At 33.6% G+C, this 17,362-nt stretch overlaps 2 protein-coding genes across 4 annotated transcripts in view; both read left to right on the forward strand.

Annotated features, from left to right (window-relative positions):
• Nucleotides 1–2,348, forward strand: part of plxnb1b (plexin b1b) — a 61,452-nt gene extending 59,104 nt beyond the window's left edge. For all 3 annotated transcript variants that reach the window (XM_051896988.1, XM_051896987.1, XM_051896989.1), the window contains one exon: nt 714–2,348. In XM_051896988.1, coding sequence (XP_051752948.1) covers nt 714–818 — 105 coding nt within the window. In that variant the 3' untranslated portion in view covers nt 819–2,348. The remainder of the gene's footprint in view (nt 1–713) is intronic.
• Nucleotides 2,349–4,002: 1,654 nt separating this feature from the next.
• si:dkey-19e4.5 (UBA_like_SF and PTH2 domain-containing protein) lies at nt 4,003–13,088 on the forward strand. Its single transcript, XM_051896009.1, has 7 exons — nt 4,003–4,351; nt 4,712–4,794; nt 4,975–5,046; nt 6,402–6,476; nt 8,417–8,514; nt 10,399–10,513; nt 10,809–13,088. Exons 2-7 carry the CDS (start codon nt 4,714–4,716, stop codon nt 10,893–10,895), a joined length of 528 nt encoding a protein of 175 aa, XP_051751969.1. The 5' UTR covers nt 4,003–4,351; nt 4,712–4,713; the 3' UTR covers nt 10,896–13,088.
• Nucleotides 13,089–17,362: the final 4,274 nt, after the last annotated feature.

The raw sequence follows: 17,362 nt of genomic DNA on the forward strand, positions 1-17,362 counted from the left end.
CTGAAGGATCATGTGACACTCAAAGCTTTGCCATCACTGGAATAAATTAAATTTTAGAATATATTAAAATAAAATAAAAAAAATATTTGTAATATTTAAAAAAAAAAAAAAAATACTGTTTTGCTATTTTTTTTTATCTAACAAATGCAGCCTGGCTAAGCATAACATACGTCTTTCATAAACATTTAAAAAAAAAAATCGTATCAACCTCAAACTTTTGAACCGTAGTGTATACTTCTCATTTGCTCATTAGTTCATGTTAGCTAATGCATTAACTAATGTTAACAAATGAGGCATTGTAAAGTGTGTAACACTTTACAATAAGTTGTTGTTTGTTAGCATTAATGTATTAACTAACATGAACTAACAATGAGCAATACATTTGTTACAGTATTTATTCATCTTTGTTAATGTTAGTTAATAAAAATACAGTCGTTCATTATGTTCAAGTTAGTTCATAATGTATTAACTAATGTTAACAAATACAACTTTTGATTTCAATAATGTATTAGTACATTTTGAACTTAATAAATGCTGTATTGTTCATTCATGTTAACTAAGGTAGTTAACTAATGAAACCTCATTGCAAAGTGTAACCACTTTTAGTATAAAAATACATTTTTGGGGGGTCTATTTTGCTATTACTGCTTAAAGTATTTTTGCTGTAATTGAATTCCTCTTTCCTGTATGCATGTATTTGTTATATGTATTAGATTATCACTGCCTTAGAGGAAGATTCCACCGCTCAGAAGATGCAGCTCGGCTACCGGCTTCAACAGATCGCTGCAGCCGTAGAAAATAAAGTGACAGACTTGTAATCATGGACAAAGTAAAGTGAAAGTAATGAGTGTAAAGACACTGATGGGTGGCTGTATGAACACATGGTACAGGAACTTTAGGTATAGTATCAGTTGAAAAGCTACTATGTGTAGCAGGTGAAGATAAATTAAGAGATGTGGTCTTAAATTTGAATATGGGTATGGGATGATTTATTTTAAAACTTTATGGTATATGGTATTCCCATTTCAGTCCCTTTGCATTTTTATAAGCCTGGATTACTTGTTGAATTCATAAATACATTATATACAAAGTGTAGATATTTTTTTCTGCGGGATTATCATGAAAAACACTTACATGCACAAGCGTTTGCTTGGTCATGGCCTTACCACAGAATACGTTAGATGTTCTGTACTTTGTCTACCTCCGCTTTCTGTATCTACCAGTGTGTATGTGTTTATGTAAAAGATCTTGTTCCACTCACATTCTTATCCTCCTCAGTGGGGCTGTAGTAATTTTGCTCTTGTTCACTGGTAGTAAAATTTGAATGTGATTCAGCATTTGCAAAGTTGCTAAAACTGTCGAAGCAAAAACATCTCACAACTGACACACTGTAGTAAAATGTTTTAGAACATTTTTAGCTTATGAAATTGTAAATTGTAATTGACATTGTTTAGTATGTGTCACTGGAAAAATACAGTATGAAAAAGTCTTTTTGTTAACTTTTTAAATGTGTAAGTCTTGACAAGTAACACCAAGTCTAGCTGACACTGTTCTCTGTTACATATAATGTCACTGTTTCAACCTGTCAGGTCAAATCATGTTTCGTATGTGTATTCTTTTTGTTTTGTTGTTTATTAATGTTGATCTGTTGGTATCTTTTTTTTTTTTTTTTTTTTTATTTTTTATTATTATTATTATTATTATTTGAGGTGCCAACATAGGATTGAATGAATTACTCATCTTTTACCACATCCTCTAACATTTCATCAATAAGGAATTTTAAAGACTGATCATTTTATGTAGGTACATTTAAAAGATTGTATTGTGAAATTTTAGCCTTCATGGGAGAAAATATGATCTGTATGTAAACATTGTGTTCAAATATATTAGTGCTGGTCCACTGCATAGGTAAATAGGTCACTCAGTTGCACTTCACTTCTTTTGATCAAAGACTTCTCAAACACTGAACAATGAAAATATGTCAGAGAAAAAGATGCGACTGTGTCATATTTACTAATTTTTTTTAGTGTAGTATAATATTGTAAATAATGAATTATGTAGCTTCTTGGCAAGTTCAGAAAGAGTAAATTATTATAAAACGTTTAAACAGTTCTTTAAAAGAAAGGTTTAACGATAAGCTTGCAATTTTAGTGTTAAGCTGTTCTATAGGTTTTTTGTTTCTGAATGTATGCTTTTTGTGGGAATACAATTTAAGATCAGTTGATCCGGTGTTTTTTCCGTAATATCACATGAAGACTAAAATAATGTACATTGTTTCGGGCATTCAAGGTGAACATGATGGCATCCGTTTAATAATTAGGATAAATAAAGTTTACATTTGGAAAGTCTCTCAGTCTCTGTTTTTCTTGGTGCTTAAAACTCATTTGAAAATAGTGATATTTATTAGAACTAGACTGGAGCCCACAGTCAAGGGTAATTTCATCTACAGTTTACCTCTGAGACTGTAGAGGGAGATTATCCCATAAAATGTGTGTGACCTTTTAACCTTTTAAATGGTGTATGTGTGTAACTGTTGTGCTTAAACTCTAATGTGAAATGTTTTTAGAACTGAAACTAAAACCAAGTAAACACTGGCAATATTTTGATAGAAATTATAATATAGTATAACACTTGAATGCAGAAATACTAAACAGAACAAACCGTCGTATTAAGACACCATTTAGAAAACGTAATTAAATCGAATTATTATTGGGCTGCAGGTGCTTCTGTGCTGGTGTCAGGTTATATGAGAATGTGCTGACTGTATGATTATTATTGCTTGCAGTTTAACACCAGTGTTTGTTTTATTATTCAGACCACAACAATAAACAAGTGTGTCTTTATAAAAATTTTATAATATATACTATATTATCTTGACAAAGACCAATAAAATCATTGTTTCATTTTAAATGGACAGCAACATATTTAATCATGTCTGGCAGCTTGAAAAAAAAAATATTGGGGTCTATAAGTAACAAACATTTAATGATCTATAAGCATTTCACAAATTTCTATGAACACTAATTATATAAAGCTATACTGTCAGTACACCATTGTTATACAAATGAACTACATGCACTTTATTTCCATTCAAAAGGGGTGGAAAAAATAATAATAAAAAGCATATACATTTTGATATTAAGGCTATTTGACTTGGCTCGAGGATTCAAGGGGAAAAAAAGGATTTTGTTTCTAGGGTTCCAAAGTTATGACGCAAAAAGCAAATCACCTTATTATAGCCCCACCTAGTGTCATACGGGTGTGTGTCTGTGCACCTGAGTAGCGGTGCACTATTGGGACCGTGCTCCTGCCAGATTTGGGGTCTCTACGATTTACGTTCTCTGTCGCCCGTACTCTTTAGGGGAGAAAACAAAGTACAATAAGAAAATCAGTACAAACACAATAGGGTTACACCACCTTTGTTGTTTGGGCACCTAGGCTAAATAATCCTTTTTAACATTTACAGCTGTCGAGCATGTATGCGATATGGTAAAAAAAAGAAGTAACTAGCCTACAGTTAGCCTAATAATATTAATATTATAAATACAATAAATACAATTAAGTGCCTATAAATAAAATTAAGTGTATGAGTATAATATAGATTAATAGTAATATATTACTAATGATAATAACAAATTGTATATGTAGTATAAATTGTAGAATAATATAGTCAATAAATTAAAAAAAGTAGGCTAAATAAAATAGTGAAGCAGTAAATTGTGCAATAATATAATAGTATAAGCAGTATAATAATATAATAGGCAGAGGTTTCCAAGATTCTAAGATTCTCTTGGAAAAATAATTCGTACAACCTCAAACTAGTCATATTTATATGTCTATGATCGTTTCTATGTCCTCTTATGAGCATGTCCGCCATGTTTGTAGTTCTTTTAATATTTGTTTGTCATTCACTATGTAGGAATAATGAATAAACGCGTGGGCAGTTTTAGCTGCGGTGTGCGGATAGCTATAGTCTTATTAACTATACTAAACGAAGAACTAAACGAAGAATAATTTTATTAATTTACATTTCCGTTTAAACAGGGAGGTTTGTCAGAGAGGGGTCTGAGAAGCTTTGGCTTTGTAGAGTAGGTGACCCGGAAATGTAACCGACATAACCCATGAACTCGGTGTATACGGTAATGTGTAGTTCACGTTTGCATGGAAAGCTATTGTTGCAGCAATTTTTTTAAAACTATAAGCGGCGTTTAATGGAAATGAGAGGTTAAAAATAATCGCATAATACAAATGAACATATGTCTATTTGGAAGTGAGAAGAAGAAACAATCGCTCGCTAAGAAGCTCACAGTCTCATTGGGGGATAATCGCTTTCAGTAGTTCAGTAAAGCAGGTAAGAGACACGATCGTTAACACCCTAAATTACAGAATACAATTGTCCTGAGCTGCTTTCACTTAGGTTGTTCAAAAATTCCCAAAATGAGTGGCAATACTGGAATTAGCATTAGCAGCTACAAACTTGATGTAGCATGAAAATATTAATGCATATAACGGACGTTCAGTTGATATTATATGAATCTGGATGTGTCGGCAGTGAAAGACATTGCGTTCATTTTGATCTAATTGAAATGCTTCTGTCAGAGGCTTCAGCAGAAGAGGCTGCTATATTCAATTAAAACCTGACAGTATATCACTTACAGTCTGTTAGAAAACAGTATAAGGCGTTTATAATGTGTGCATGTTTGTATATTAGAAATGGAGTCCCAGCAGGAAGTGAACCCTGTTTTCCTGCAGCAGCTCAGAGAGTTGGACATCCCTGAGGAGGCAGCCAAGCAGGTACACAGAATCTTACACATACACCAAACCTGCTTAAAATGAACTGGCAGTGCATTTACAGTATTGGTTGACTCTAAAGTGGTTGTTTCTCATAGTACATTTCAAAACATTTTGAGCACCAGAACAGTTTGTATACTGGATATTAGATTCTGACTTATGCTTTTATTTTTTCTGTTACAGGCACTCTTACACACACAGAATGTGTCTGCAGAGGAGGCTGCAATGTATTACTTCAACAAACTGGAGAACGAGGTACATAGGACATTGTTTAAAGCGCTCTACATTGAATACAGATTTGTCTGTAGGACTGCACAAATATGACAATCATAACTGTCAACTGACCCTCATTATTGTGATTATTAATGTTGATTAGTTGAATCTACTGTAAAATACTTTTTTGAAGAAATATTATGGCAGATTCATAATGTATACACATACATAAACAAGTTGAGATCTGTTTATTTTAGTTAACATCTATTTTATAAATCAGTAGTGATGTTGCAGTTATTATGACTTTGTCAGTCATTAGAGTTTTTGGATTGACACAGAGTATTGTACGTGTTACAGTTTATGGTAGTGGTTCTCTTTTTGACCCTAAGACCCACCATTGTCCACAACAATTTTCATTGGATTTTTAAAATTTTTGTAGGCTAATATATCTCCTCTGGTAAAGACAAATCTGCTTGTTTTCAAATGTTTTATTTATAGCAACTAGGAGTGTAACAAGTTGTTCATAATGTACTGAATATAGATAGGATAAGAAATTGAAAATTATTTTTTTAAATTAAAAAAAAAATCACAATTTACAAAATAAAAAAAACCCCTGTTCATTACAAATAATAATAATAATAATAAATAAATAAATCCATGGTGGTTTAAGATTTTAATTTTCCTAACTTTTTCAGGTCTAAAAATCACACATATATCCAGTTTTCCAAGACTGAGGGCGCTGTGAGGGTAAAATATAGAAAAAGACAGTTGTTGAGGAGACAGATTTAAATCTTGATCTTGATTTTTAGTTGTTTCAGCTGCTTTGAAAGCATTTTTTGTCTAATTTTAAGTAATTTTAAGCCTTCAATCTGGAAGGGCCCCTAGTTAAGAACCACTTATTTAGTAGATTTAATCCTGCAATTAAATTCTTTTGCTATGACTGAAACTGTGCAGTGTGTATATGGCAACTGGTTTTATAGAATATATACAGAAAGTGAGAAAAGAGCACAGCACTCCCTTTATAATTACTGAAGCTATTAATAATCAGTGAAGTTGTATACACTACACAATAAATCTCTTATTTACATTCTGTCTACAATTTGTTGGTTATAATGAGAGCATTTGCAGGAGTGCTGAACTCTAAGCTCGAGCTGAACAAAATTATAGCGTTCAGCAAATTTCGTCATTGCAGTGACTGATTTAAACATCTCTGATTGGCCATTGTATTCCTGCACTCACTGGTTACAGTTCTCAACGTTGCAAGAAAATAAATAAATGGAAACATTTGTCTCAACAGGGATAGATCGAAATAAAATGCTGTGTAATCATGGCAGCCATGATAAATCGATTACTATTATTTTTTAATTGTGCAACCCTTTTTTTTTTTTTAATTACAGGAAGAGGGTGATGAGGACCTGATGTTCAAAATGGTTTTTGTTGTAAATATGGAGCTGTCCATGGGTGTCGGGAAGGTAGATATTATTTGTTACAATTTTCAAATTTACAACACTCACTATATAAATGAGTTGGAGGTGTGTGTGTGTGTGTGTGTGTGTGTGTGTGTGTGTGTGTGTGTGTGTGTAATGTGTGTTTGAGTTTTCCTCTGTTTTGTGATCTCATGTATCAGGATGTGAAAATCTAACAATGCAATATTGTACTCTTTCTACCAATCATAACATTTTTACATTAAAACATTTTTACATTAAAACATTTCACAACCAGTAGAATGAAACTGCTTAACAAAAAATAAATAAATAAATATATATATATATATATATATATATAAATAAATAAATAAACCACTTTCGTCAAAATATTCTACATAATTTGTGTTGAAATAATAAAATTGGTCACACTGTAAATGTATTAACATTTAAATTAATCATTTGACACAATGCACTTATTGTACACATACATGTTTTACATTGTACTTATATTAAAAAATACCTGCATGTAAATACAGCTGTAATTATTTCTAATTACATCTACAATTACAATGTTGACCCTTCCCTTACACCTTAACCTACCCTTAAACCTACCCATAGACACATCATATAAAGTGTGACCATAAAATGTATTGTTTTCAATAATATGCAGCTCAAACAAAATTAACATCTCAAAAATGTGTTTTAGGGTTTCACGAGCCTTTAAATTTGTCCTTAGTGATCAATAAAATCAATCCATCCATAAACATCAACACATTTCCATTTCCTCAGTGATTGCAGAATACCTTATTTGAAATTCAAAGCAGACATTTTGGTTTGTCTCTGCCACAAAATTGCTTCAAAATGTGATCCTGTAAGACAGAGATATTTTCCCCAATAATATTATCACATTTTATTTAATAATCATGACTTAGTATCTCATAAAAATGAGAAACTTTCTTATATTAATGATTTAACATCTCATAATAATGAGAAAGTGAAAGGCGATTACGGTATAAATGTATTCTGTGTTGCATGCAAGTAAAAGCTAATGAAACTAACAGAATTACCAAAATAAAACTATAAGGTTGTGATGTGCCTTGTATTCTTGTTGCGTTTACATTGCTTTGACCAGCAGATGTCGCCAGTGTGCCGATTTTTCAGCACTTTGATTCATTTGCAAGCCAAAGGAAATTGATGCTTCCTTCCAAAGTTGCGAATGTAACTTGTGCGCAAAATTGGAATATCACAAAAAACATCTGCGAATAGACTATATTCATAGCAGCGCCATCTTTGATAACAGGAATGAAAGCTGCGAGGGATAGTCTCTTCAGTGGGTTGTACTGTTATTTACTGTTTTTGGATTGTTCTGCAGATGAAACACTGCAAAAATATCTTTCCAAAAAAATTCAGTAAAAAAAAAAAAAACCCAGACAATATGAGCTGTGGAAAATTATAAGTGATATAGGAGCTTTATACAGCTTTTTACATCCCGTCACTTTCACTGTTGAGGCAACGTGAGTTTTTTTTCTTTTCTTTTTGCGCATTGAGGAATTTATTTGGTAAATGTGTTTCTATTGTAGTTTATTCGCATGTCATTTTATTGGAAATAAAATTATCTGTCTCAGTTGAGCACACTTGTTGCGTTTCTATCCAACGTTTTTTTTACGCTATGTACCAGAATTCACATTGATTTGAAGTTTTGAAAAGCCTTCCTTCTTCCATCTCTGCCTCCTAGTCTGTTGCATTCCAAATGCATACAATAAGCCATAATTATGAAAAAAGTTCTCAAAATAATAAGAATTAAGTAATTATTATAAGAAAGTTTGTCATTATTATGACTTGCAAAATCACATTGTTTACTAAACTGTTGAGGAAAAGGGCTTCTATACTTTATTCTACTGTCAATCTAGCAACTAATATTATTCGTTAGAGAACAATGTCCTGTGTATGGTCCCTCAATAGAATTGAGCCGTGTGTCCCTGTAGGTGGCGGCGCAGGTGGGTCATGCAGCAGTGGGTTTGTATCAGGCCTTGCAGGAGAAAAACAGCTGGAGGGAAATGGCCTGGAGATGGGACCATGCTGGGTAAGAGATATCACTGTTGTCTCATCCTTCTACCTTAGCCTGATTCTTAGATCGTTTCCTGAATACATTACTGGTCAAATGTTGTATGCTCACCAAGGCTGCATTTATTTGATCAAAATTACAGTAAAAACAATAATATTGTGAAATATTACAGCTTTAAAAAACTGTTTTCTATTTTAATAATGTTCAAAATGTAATTTATTCTTGTGGTGACACTTTATGTGACACTGAAGACTGGAGTAAAGGTTGCTGAAAATGCTTTGGCAACATATTAATAAATTACATTTTAAAATATATTAAATTGAAAACTGTTATTTTAAATTGTAATAATATTTCACAATATTACTATATCCAAATAAATGCAGCCTTTTTGAACACAAGAGACTTCTTTCAAAATCTTAAATATCTGAATTAAAATTTTTGAATTTTTTTTATTTTTTGGGGGGTCACTTCATGTGTTTTTACTGCTGCTTCATCTGTCAACAGAAGTTTATTTGCTCTCCATTACACTGTGCCACATTTACAAAACAAACAAACAAATTCTCCGAATAAACATATCCTCTGACGCGATCCATGACTGTAATGTGCAAATGTATTTTCCAATGTGACATTACAAATGCCATGTTTTAATGTTTACAAAGGCCTCTTATACAGTAGGCCCTACTGTGCAAAAGTTTTAGGCCACCATTAGATGTTGTTTTAGCAATGGTATAATGACCATATATAATTATTCCTCAGTCTCTTTATTAGAATATATCCAGAAAATACAGGAAATTTGTATGGAGTATTAAAAAACTGGGGGGAAAAAACAGAAAAAACCCCCGACTTCTATCGACTAAGTGGCAAGTCTTTAGTGACCTCCCCTTACACTTGAGCAATAGCAGAAACCTGGCTCTCTTAAACCTAAATGGAATGGAAAAGGACTGGAAGGCCAAGAAAACTTTCAAAATATGATGAGAAGTTTCTCAGATTTTCTTATTTGAGAAAATGGAAGAAGTATAGGAGGTCACTAAATACTGATTTTTTTTTTTGCTTAAAAAAGCAACACATTTTCCAATTTTGTGTACATATTTCCTGTATTTTCTGTTTGTATCGTAATAAAGACCAAAAAATAAATATGGATGGTCATTAAAACATTGCTAAAACAACAAAGCTGGTGGGGGCCTAAGACTTTTGCAAAGTACTGTATGTCAAAAGATCAAGGCAAATTTGATTTCTCATGTCATGATGACCCCTTTAAAATGTCCATTTACACTTGGCCACATAAATGTCTCCGCAAAATGAATATAAATCTGATCTTCAATTCCCGCGCTGTATGCAAATTTAAGGAGTTCACATCAACGAAAGCAACAGATATGAGCTGCATTTTATCATCAGCTAATTTCAAGTTTAAAGACCGCAATAGAAGAGAAAGCGGCATCAGCATTGGTAAGATAATTGAATATTGCTTCTTTTTACAGTTACTTAATGAAACTGAATTTTCAATTTCGATTCAGTTTGCGTATTGCAAAGAGGGATACTTACTCAGCTGCGCTGGGCTATATATGTGGTGATGCGTGTTGCAGTAGCGCTCTCATATCTGACTGTAAAATGTCATATAGCCTATAACACATTCTCGCACATTTATATTTTTACCATTTTGGGTGGAATAAAATTTAAAAATATATGGTTTCAACAACCAGATGCAGATTTCATCTGGAATGCGTCTCAGACCACCTCCTGAAGTGGTTGGAGTGATCTCGAAAGTGTTTCGAAGTAATCAGGTGTAAACAGGGCCTATTAAACCAGTCTGTATTCAGATTAAAAAAAGGAATCCTCACCGAATTAAAGTATTTATGTTAAAACCTAAGATGCATGTATTTGTATGTTTTTGTGGCTGTTTAGATCTAAGAAGATTGTGTTACAAGGCACTAACATGGCACACCTGTTGGAATTGCAGGCTCTTGCTATGAGCCTCAGTCTTCCTACAAAGCTAGTACAGGATGCTGGACACACACAGGTTAGCGGCACATGTCAACGTTCATGTTAGTTGTGGTTATTGTTTAAATGTGGCAAATGGTGGGAATGTACTATTCTGTTTTTATAAGTTTACAAAATACCTAAAATAGTATATAAAAATATTAGACACTACATTTTTTCATGGGTTATGGTTGTATATGCTAATTTCTTACATGTATTTGAAATAAAATGGAAAATATACGGAGAGGAAAACGTTTTAAAGATGCATTTTGTCCGATGCAGTTTTGTGTGACTATATTGATAAAGCCTGGAAATTGATGTGTTTGTGTGCTCAGGTGGAGCCAGGTTCATGCACTGTGCTTGCCATCATAGGAGAAGAGGAGATGGTGAATAATGTCACAGGCAGTCTGAAACTGCTGTAACCCTGAGGAAAAAACTCAAGTGTAGACGTGTGATGTACCACAGAAAGAACAGGGGTCAGCGTTTCCCCACAGTAGCATGGTTCTCAAGATAAAGGTGCACTCAGTAATTTTTTGTTTATGTTGTGATGACTTATACTGACAGCTAGTGACGTGAATGCATCTTCACGCAAAAGCAAATGTTTTCTGTTACTTATACCTAGGGGTGGGCGATATACTGCTATTCCGCTATTATATTTGTCAACCAGTATAACTATTTGAGTATTGTTTCTATTGTGGTTATGCCAGTGTTTCCTGCAGTGCTGAATCTCCAGCACTACAATAACTATATTTTACCCCAATTGTGAATGAGTTTGCAATTTGAATTGAATGTGATGTGAAAAGGAAGTGTATTGCAAAATGATATTGAGATGTCATTGCAAACATACAATGAGGTATATTTAGATTCACAAACAAATGACTCACTCAACAAAACTCACATATTTAATAGTTACCATTTTGTATGTTTGTAACATTTACATGCACAGGTCTCCAAAAACATTTAAGAATGTCTCTTATACATTTACATGACCACGTAAGCCACAATCTCTGGGAGAAACCCAGGCATGTTAAACCACTTTCACATAATCCCTTATGAGAAGCGATCACACCGATTCATTTACTTCAGGAATTGAGTTTGAAAAGTTAAAACTAAATTATGTTGGGTAATTATATTTAGTCACCAGAGAGTTTTTCAGTATTGCCATGGAAGGTTATCCAAAATGTGAAATGGAGAAGAGGCTTCAAAACAAAAGAAAGTGTCATCATACTCATTGCTTGCAGTGAAAACAGTATTTTTAATTACCCTTCATTGAAATATTGTTCAAATTAAAAATCTAAATTCATCAAATTTGTGATAGATTTAACATTCATTGGATTCATAAGGACTCTTGTTTGTTTTCTGTAGTTTTTGAGGTTAGACTTTATTTCGATAGTTCACTTTAGACATTCTACTAACTCTAAGTAACTTTGCAACTACATGTCAACTAACTCTTATTAGAGTGTCAGTGGACTGTTAGGGTAGTAGAATTAACTCTAATTAGAGTGTCAGTGGACTGTTAGGGTAGTAGAATAAGTTGACATGTACTTGCATGCATATATATTTGGTCTAGATATTGTTACATTTTTGTTTGTATCGCCCACCCCATCAATACCTTTGTAGAAATATACACATTAAGCAAAAGGGAGGTGGATTACTGAGATTAAATGAGTAGTATTCGACTGCTAGTGCGACTCAACATGAGGTCACCCACTCTATGTAAAATAAAATGGCTTTTATTAAGCCACTGAAATTATTGTAGTCTTAATCTTATGTGAATGTATGTGATTTGAAACATATTTTCAATATTACAATTAATTTATTTTGTATAACTTTTTAATGAAGGAAGAAATTACTGAGTGAACCTGTGGGAAAAAAAATTAAAAACCTCCCTACATAGTTTAACAACAACAGACATGTTCAAATCATTGCATTTTTAAAGCTTTTAAATTATGTGAGAAGACAACTAATTGATATTATCAACAGGTCCCTGAATTTCTATAGAGCTAAAAAAAAGTCCCCAAAGAGGAGAGTTGTCAATTAAATAGCAGTGTATAAAAATGTACAATGAATTATAATCACATGTAAAAGTTATACTTAATGTGCCTGTAGAACCCAATGTTTTGATGCTTGTGAAATCAGATAGCCATTGTAAAAGTATAATGTATAACATGTTTCTTCTTTTTTATTGTGTGAATGTTATTTTTTATTGTTTACAATTAAACGTACCCAATCCCTTTGTGATGATAAAATCTGCCTGGGTGTAGCTATTTATGTAAATATGTTGGCTTGACAAAGCCTAAATACTGATACAGTATTTATATAAATGCTATTACTATTATATAACATACTATTTAAACTTATTAGCAACCAAGCACCAATTCCTCTCATTTCTCAATCACAGGTTTTGTCCAGTCTTCACAGAAATTACATGCTAAATGTCAATTTCCATATTTCTCGCTCTCTCTCTCTCTCTTTGTTGTTCCCCCTATTTGGTGGAATTTGACAATTTGGTGTGTATCCTCAGAATGTCTTTTTTTGTTATCAGGACATAATAAAAATCATCTAGTGCTTGGCAGGTCTTAAAATTTGAAAAATAAAACCTCAGATGAACAACACATGACATATCACACCGTGTCATTATTTGTTTAGCAAAAATAAAGCCAAAATGGAAAAGCCATATGTGACAAACTATAGGACACCCTTACTGTTAACATAGGAATTAAGAGGGTAAGTAATGGTCAGGTGCTGCTAATCAAATGCCTTTGATTAACTGATTATCAGAAAGTGTGATCACCTCTATAAAAGCTGAAGTTTTGGTAGATTGAGCATCTGGAGAATTCAGGTGTGTGTTAACACAATGCCAAAGAGGAAAGACATCAGCAATGATCTTAGAGAAGCAATTGTTGCTGCCATCAATCTGAGAAGGATTATACAACCATTTCTAAACAATTTGAAGTCCATTATTCTACAGTGAGGAAGATTATTAACAAGTGGAAGACATTCAAAACAGACACCAATCTTCCCAGGAGTGGAAGTTCTAGTAAATTCACCCCAAGATCAGACCATGCAATGGTCAAAGAAATTGCAGAAAACCCAAGAACTACACCTCAGACTCTACAGGCCTCAGTTAACATGTTAAATGATAAAGTACACGGGACAAGTATGGCATGTTTGGAAGGGTTGCCAGGAGGAAGCCTCTTCTCTCTAAAAAAAAAAAAACATGGCAGAATGGCTTAGGTTTGCAAATTTGCATCTGGACAAACAATACGACTTCTGGAACAATGTCCTTTGGACAGATGAGACCAAAGTGAAGATGTTTGGCCATAATGCACAGCGCCAAGTTTGGTGAAAACCAAAAGAGCATATCAGCACAAACACCTCATACCAAAAGTCAAGCATGCTGGTGGAGGGCTGATGATTTTAGGCTTGTTTTGTAGCCATGGGCCCTGGGCACCTTGCAGTCATTGAGTCGACCATGAACTCCTCTGTTTACCAAAGTATTCTAGAGTGAAACGAGAGGCCATCTGTCCGACAGCTAAAGCTTGGCCAAAATTGAGTCATGCAACTGGACAATGATCCCAAGAACACTAGCAAATCTACAACAGAATGGCTGAAAAAGAAAAGGATCAAGGCGTTGCAATGGCCCAGTTGAGGTCCAGACCTTATCCTGACTGAAATGCTGTGGTGAGTGCTGTGCATTAACAGACAAACCTCAATAAACTAAAGCAACGTTGTAAAGAAGAGCGGGTCAAAATTCCTCCAGAACAATGCGAGAGACTGATAAAGTCATACAGAAAATTATTACTTAAAGTTATTGCTGCTAAAAGTGGATCTGCAAGCAATTGAATCATATGGTGTCCTAAGTTTGTAATTGTCACACATGGCTTTTCCAACTTGGCTTTATTTTTGAAAAAAAAAAAAAAAGACATTGTGTGATATGTCATGTGTTGTTCATCTGAGGTTTTATTTTCCAAATTTTAAGACCTGCCAAGCACTATATATATATATATATATATATATATATATATATATATATATATATATATATATATATATATATATATATATATATATAATATAAAAAAATGATAATGTCCTGATACAGAAAACCATGGAATTCAATAGGGTGTCCTAAATTTTTCACGACTGTGCATGTTTAAACATTTACATCTATTGCAATGATAAAATCAGTTTAAACCAAATGTACAGTTTATCATTTTCCCCTTAGATTAACTTCATCCCTGTACCTAATTTCTAAGTGGTACCTTAAAAAAAATCGGGACGTATTAGATCCATCATGTTTAACACGACAAAGTCAGTCGTGTTACTTCTTAATTTCTCTACTCTTACTTCATGGAAGAATAAAGTGTTAATTGGATATTCTCTTCTTAGCGGAAGCAGTAGGTTATTTGAGTAGTTTTAGCCTACCGTTTATGAATACTGTGAATTCTGACATATTACTCATTTTTCGTACTGCTAGTATATAGGGAAATAACTAAGCATATTTGGACACGGGGAGTGACTTGCCGTTGCAACATGGTATGAGGTGACACACAGGCCTAATTCATCCGTCACTCCCCATCCTGAACACTCCCTCTATTGTGATATTACGTGATTTTAATCATGTAACAAATGTCATGTCTCTTGCATAGAACAGCAACATTAAAATGGTTTTCTTTAGTGATCGCAAACATTGGTATTGGTCTGTATTTCAAATGTATTTATTTTGTTAGCAACGAAGAACGCTCCTTCGATTTCCTGTTGGTCTACTATGATAAATGAGGTGTTTTCTCAACTGACCGCAGCTGCCTACTCTTGTCTACATTCAATGCGAGACTTTTGGCATCGATCAATCCTACTCGCACACAAACATTCGTAAACATCTCGAAAATACTTTTTCCCCCTAGCCATAATACGTGACTGTTACGTAACTGCAAGTCTGATAAACAATCTTTTGCAGTGATAGCTGCTTGTGTTATGACGAGACAACCTTTAAAATTAAATTCTTTGATTCGTTGCCACGTTTCTTTGTGACAATGTGAGTTAATTAATTGTAACGTTGTAGATCAATATTTGTGTTGGTCATTTTACTTTTAAGGATTTCTGCAGCCTAACCTAATTTTTGATAATTTGCTTATTTTCCCCATAACTATTTTAGCTGTTAGTATAGTGAATGCAGACTCAAAATTAATTCAATTTATTAAAAAAAAAAAAAAAAATTACAATACAGTAACTGAACCAACTAGTGGCTACAGAACTTACTTGTACATGACATTTGTGCCGTTCATTACTTAATAATAATAAAAACATTTCCGCTGATTCAAAATGTGTGGTTTAATTTCAACATCTCAAAAATGTGTTATAGGTTTTCGTACCCCGCACGTTGTACATAGACAAGGTTAGCATGTAAAACCATAAATATATATTTACTCATTTCATTTGAACAGAAAAGGTATATAATAATTGTTACTTTATTACAATATAAGCATCAAAATGGCCTGAGAAACATTCATTAAACAAAAGCGTTTGCAGACAAAGGCTCTGTCCCAGACAGACATGGTAATTAAACTTCTTAAAGTAAAAAAATACACAGAAATATTTAATGTCAGTTGCTGTCCTCTGAAGTCGTCTTCTATTATTACATTGACTTACACTTTTAGAGGTAGTTTGCTGATTCCTTAAATTATTAAAAAGCATTTCAAAACCACAGTATTAATAAAAAATGACTAGATATAAAATATCAAAACACGTACGATAGATAGACACTAACAAACATGTATTCACATAAATTGATTTTACATCCTGGATAATACACGTCCTGGATGCACGCCCTCTTCAGTTGCGCGCGCAATGCACCCGGAGGCACATGCTATTAAATGACATTTCCAATCCTGTTGAAAAATATAAGTCTATGCATATATTTAATCTAATAAATTTAGTAGTATAGTGTATCTAAAGGTAACGTAGATGTACTTGCATATATTGCGGCAGGATACGTTTTCATTTTTGCAAATTTTGGTTAACACAGCACAAGTCGGTGAAGACGACGTTATGAGCTGGTAAACAGAGCCCTGAAATTGGCAAAAATCTACTAATAAATTATGTGACTGTAAAAATAAATGGATATTTTTTTTAAGTAATGAGTAATGTTACTACGCTTTTGTAGAGACGCTGTCCAACAACTGCGGAAGGCGTGCATGAATCACGCTCTCTTCACAGAAACGACATGTAGCACCCATCACGCTTTCTCTTCACAGAAACGGCTCAAGCCTTTATTAGTTCTAAAATATACTACTACCTCGAGTGTGCATTTTTTTAACAATCCGTTGTAAATCATTCCTAAAATTAATGTTTTTTATCATCTGCAACGCAAACCGCACGTACAACCATTACAGTGGGAGTTATTTAATTGGTTTTCGGTCTTCTACGCGTGGTTTATTGTTTTGGCATATGTTCTGTTGTAGTCCTCTTTTTTTTTTTAAATCGCGGACCACAGTTCACCAACTAGGTTAATATTTTGGACAGAATGAAATCATGCACCAAATCAAACGTCCAATCCCGGATCCCTCATATATTCCTCGCAGTATTGTTGACGCTCTGCTCTTGGTCCCTGCGAAAGCGACCAAGGAGACCCCGTGCAGCTACAGCTGTATAACAAAAGTGTTATTCCTTTTTACACGAATAAAAGAAAAATAATAATCCCTTATATGAAAGACCATTGAACTCCACGGCTCGTGTATTTAGGAACATCATTTCCCAAATCCTTAGTCACTTCTTTCGAGAGTATCCAGTTTAATTAGGAGTTCGTCTTCGAAACCTACATCTCCCGCTGCCCTCTCAACGCCATCTCACGCTTCACAATGCTGACTAGAGAAGTGAGGCACCTCCA

Source organism: Ctenopharyngodon idella, chromosome 6 (assembly GCF_019924925.1).
Source record: "Ctenopharyngodon idella isolate HZGC_01 chromosome 6, HZGC01, whole genome shotgun sequence".
NCBI classification, from domain to species: domain Eukaryota; kingdom Metazoa; phylum Chordata; class Actinopteri; order Cypriniformes; family Xenocyprididae; genus Ctenopharyngodon; species Ctenopharyngodon idella.

Bases quoted from the DNA above. Each gene is read 5' to 3' on its own strand.
- si:dkey-19e4.5 (XM_051896009.1), top strand. From the start codon at position 4,714: ATGGAGTCCCAGCAGGAAGTGAACCCTGTTTTCCTGCAGCAGCTCAGA. The intron at 4,795-4,974 runs GTACACAGAATC...TTTCTGTTACAG, and splicing joins CTGAGGAGGCAGCCAAGCAG to GCACTCTTACACACACAGAA. The intron at 10,514-10,808 runs GTTAGCGGCACA...TTGTGTGCTCAG, and splicing joins AGGATGCTGGACACACACAG to GTGGAGCCAGGTTCATGCAC.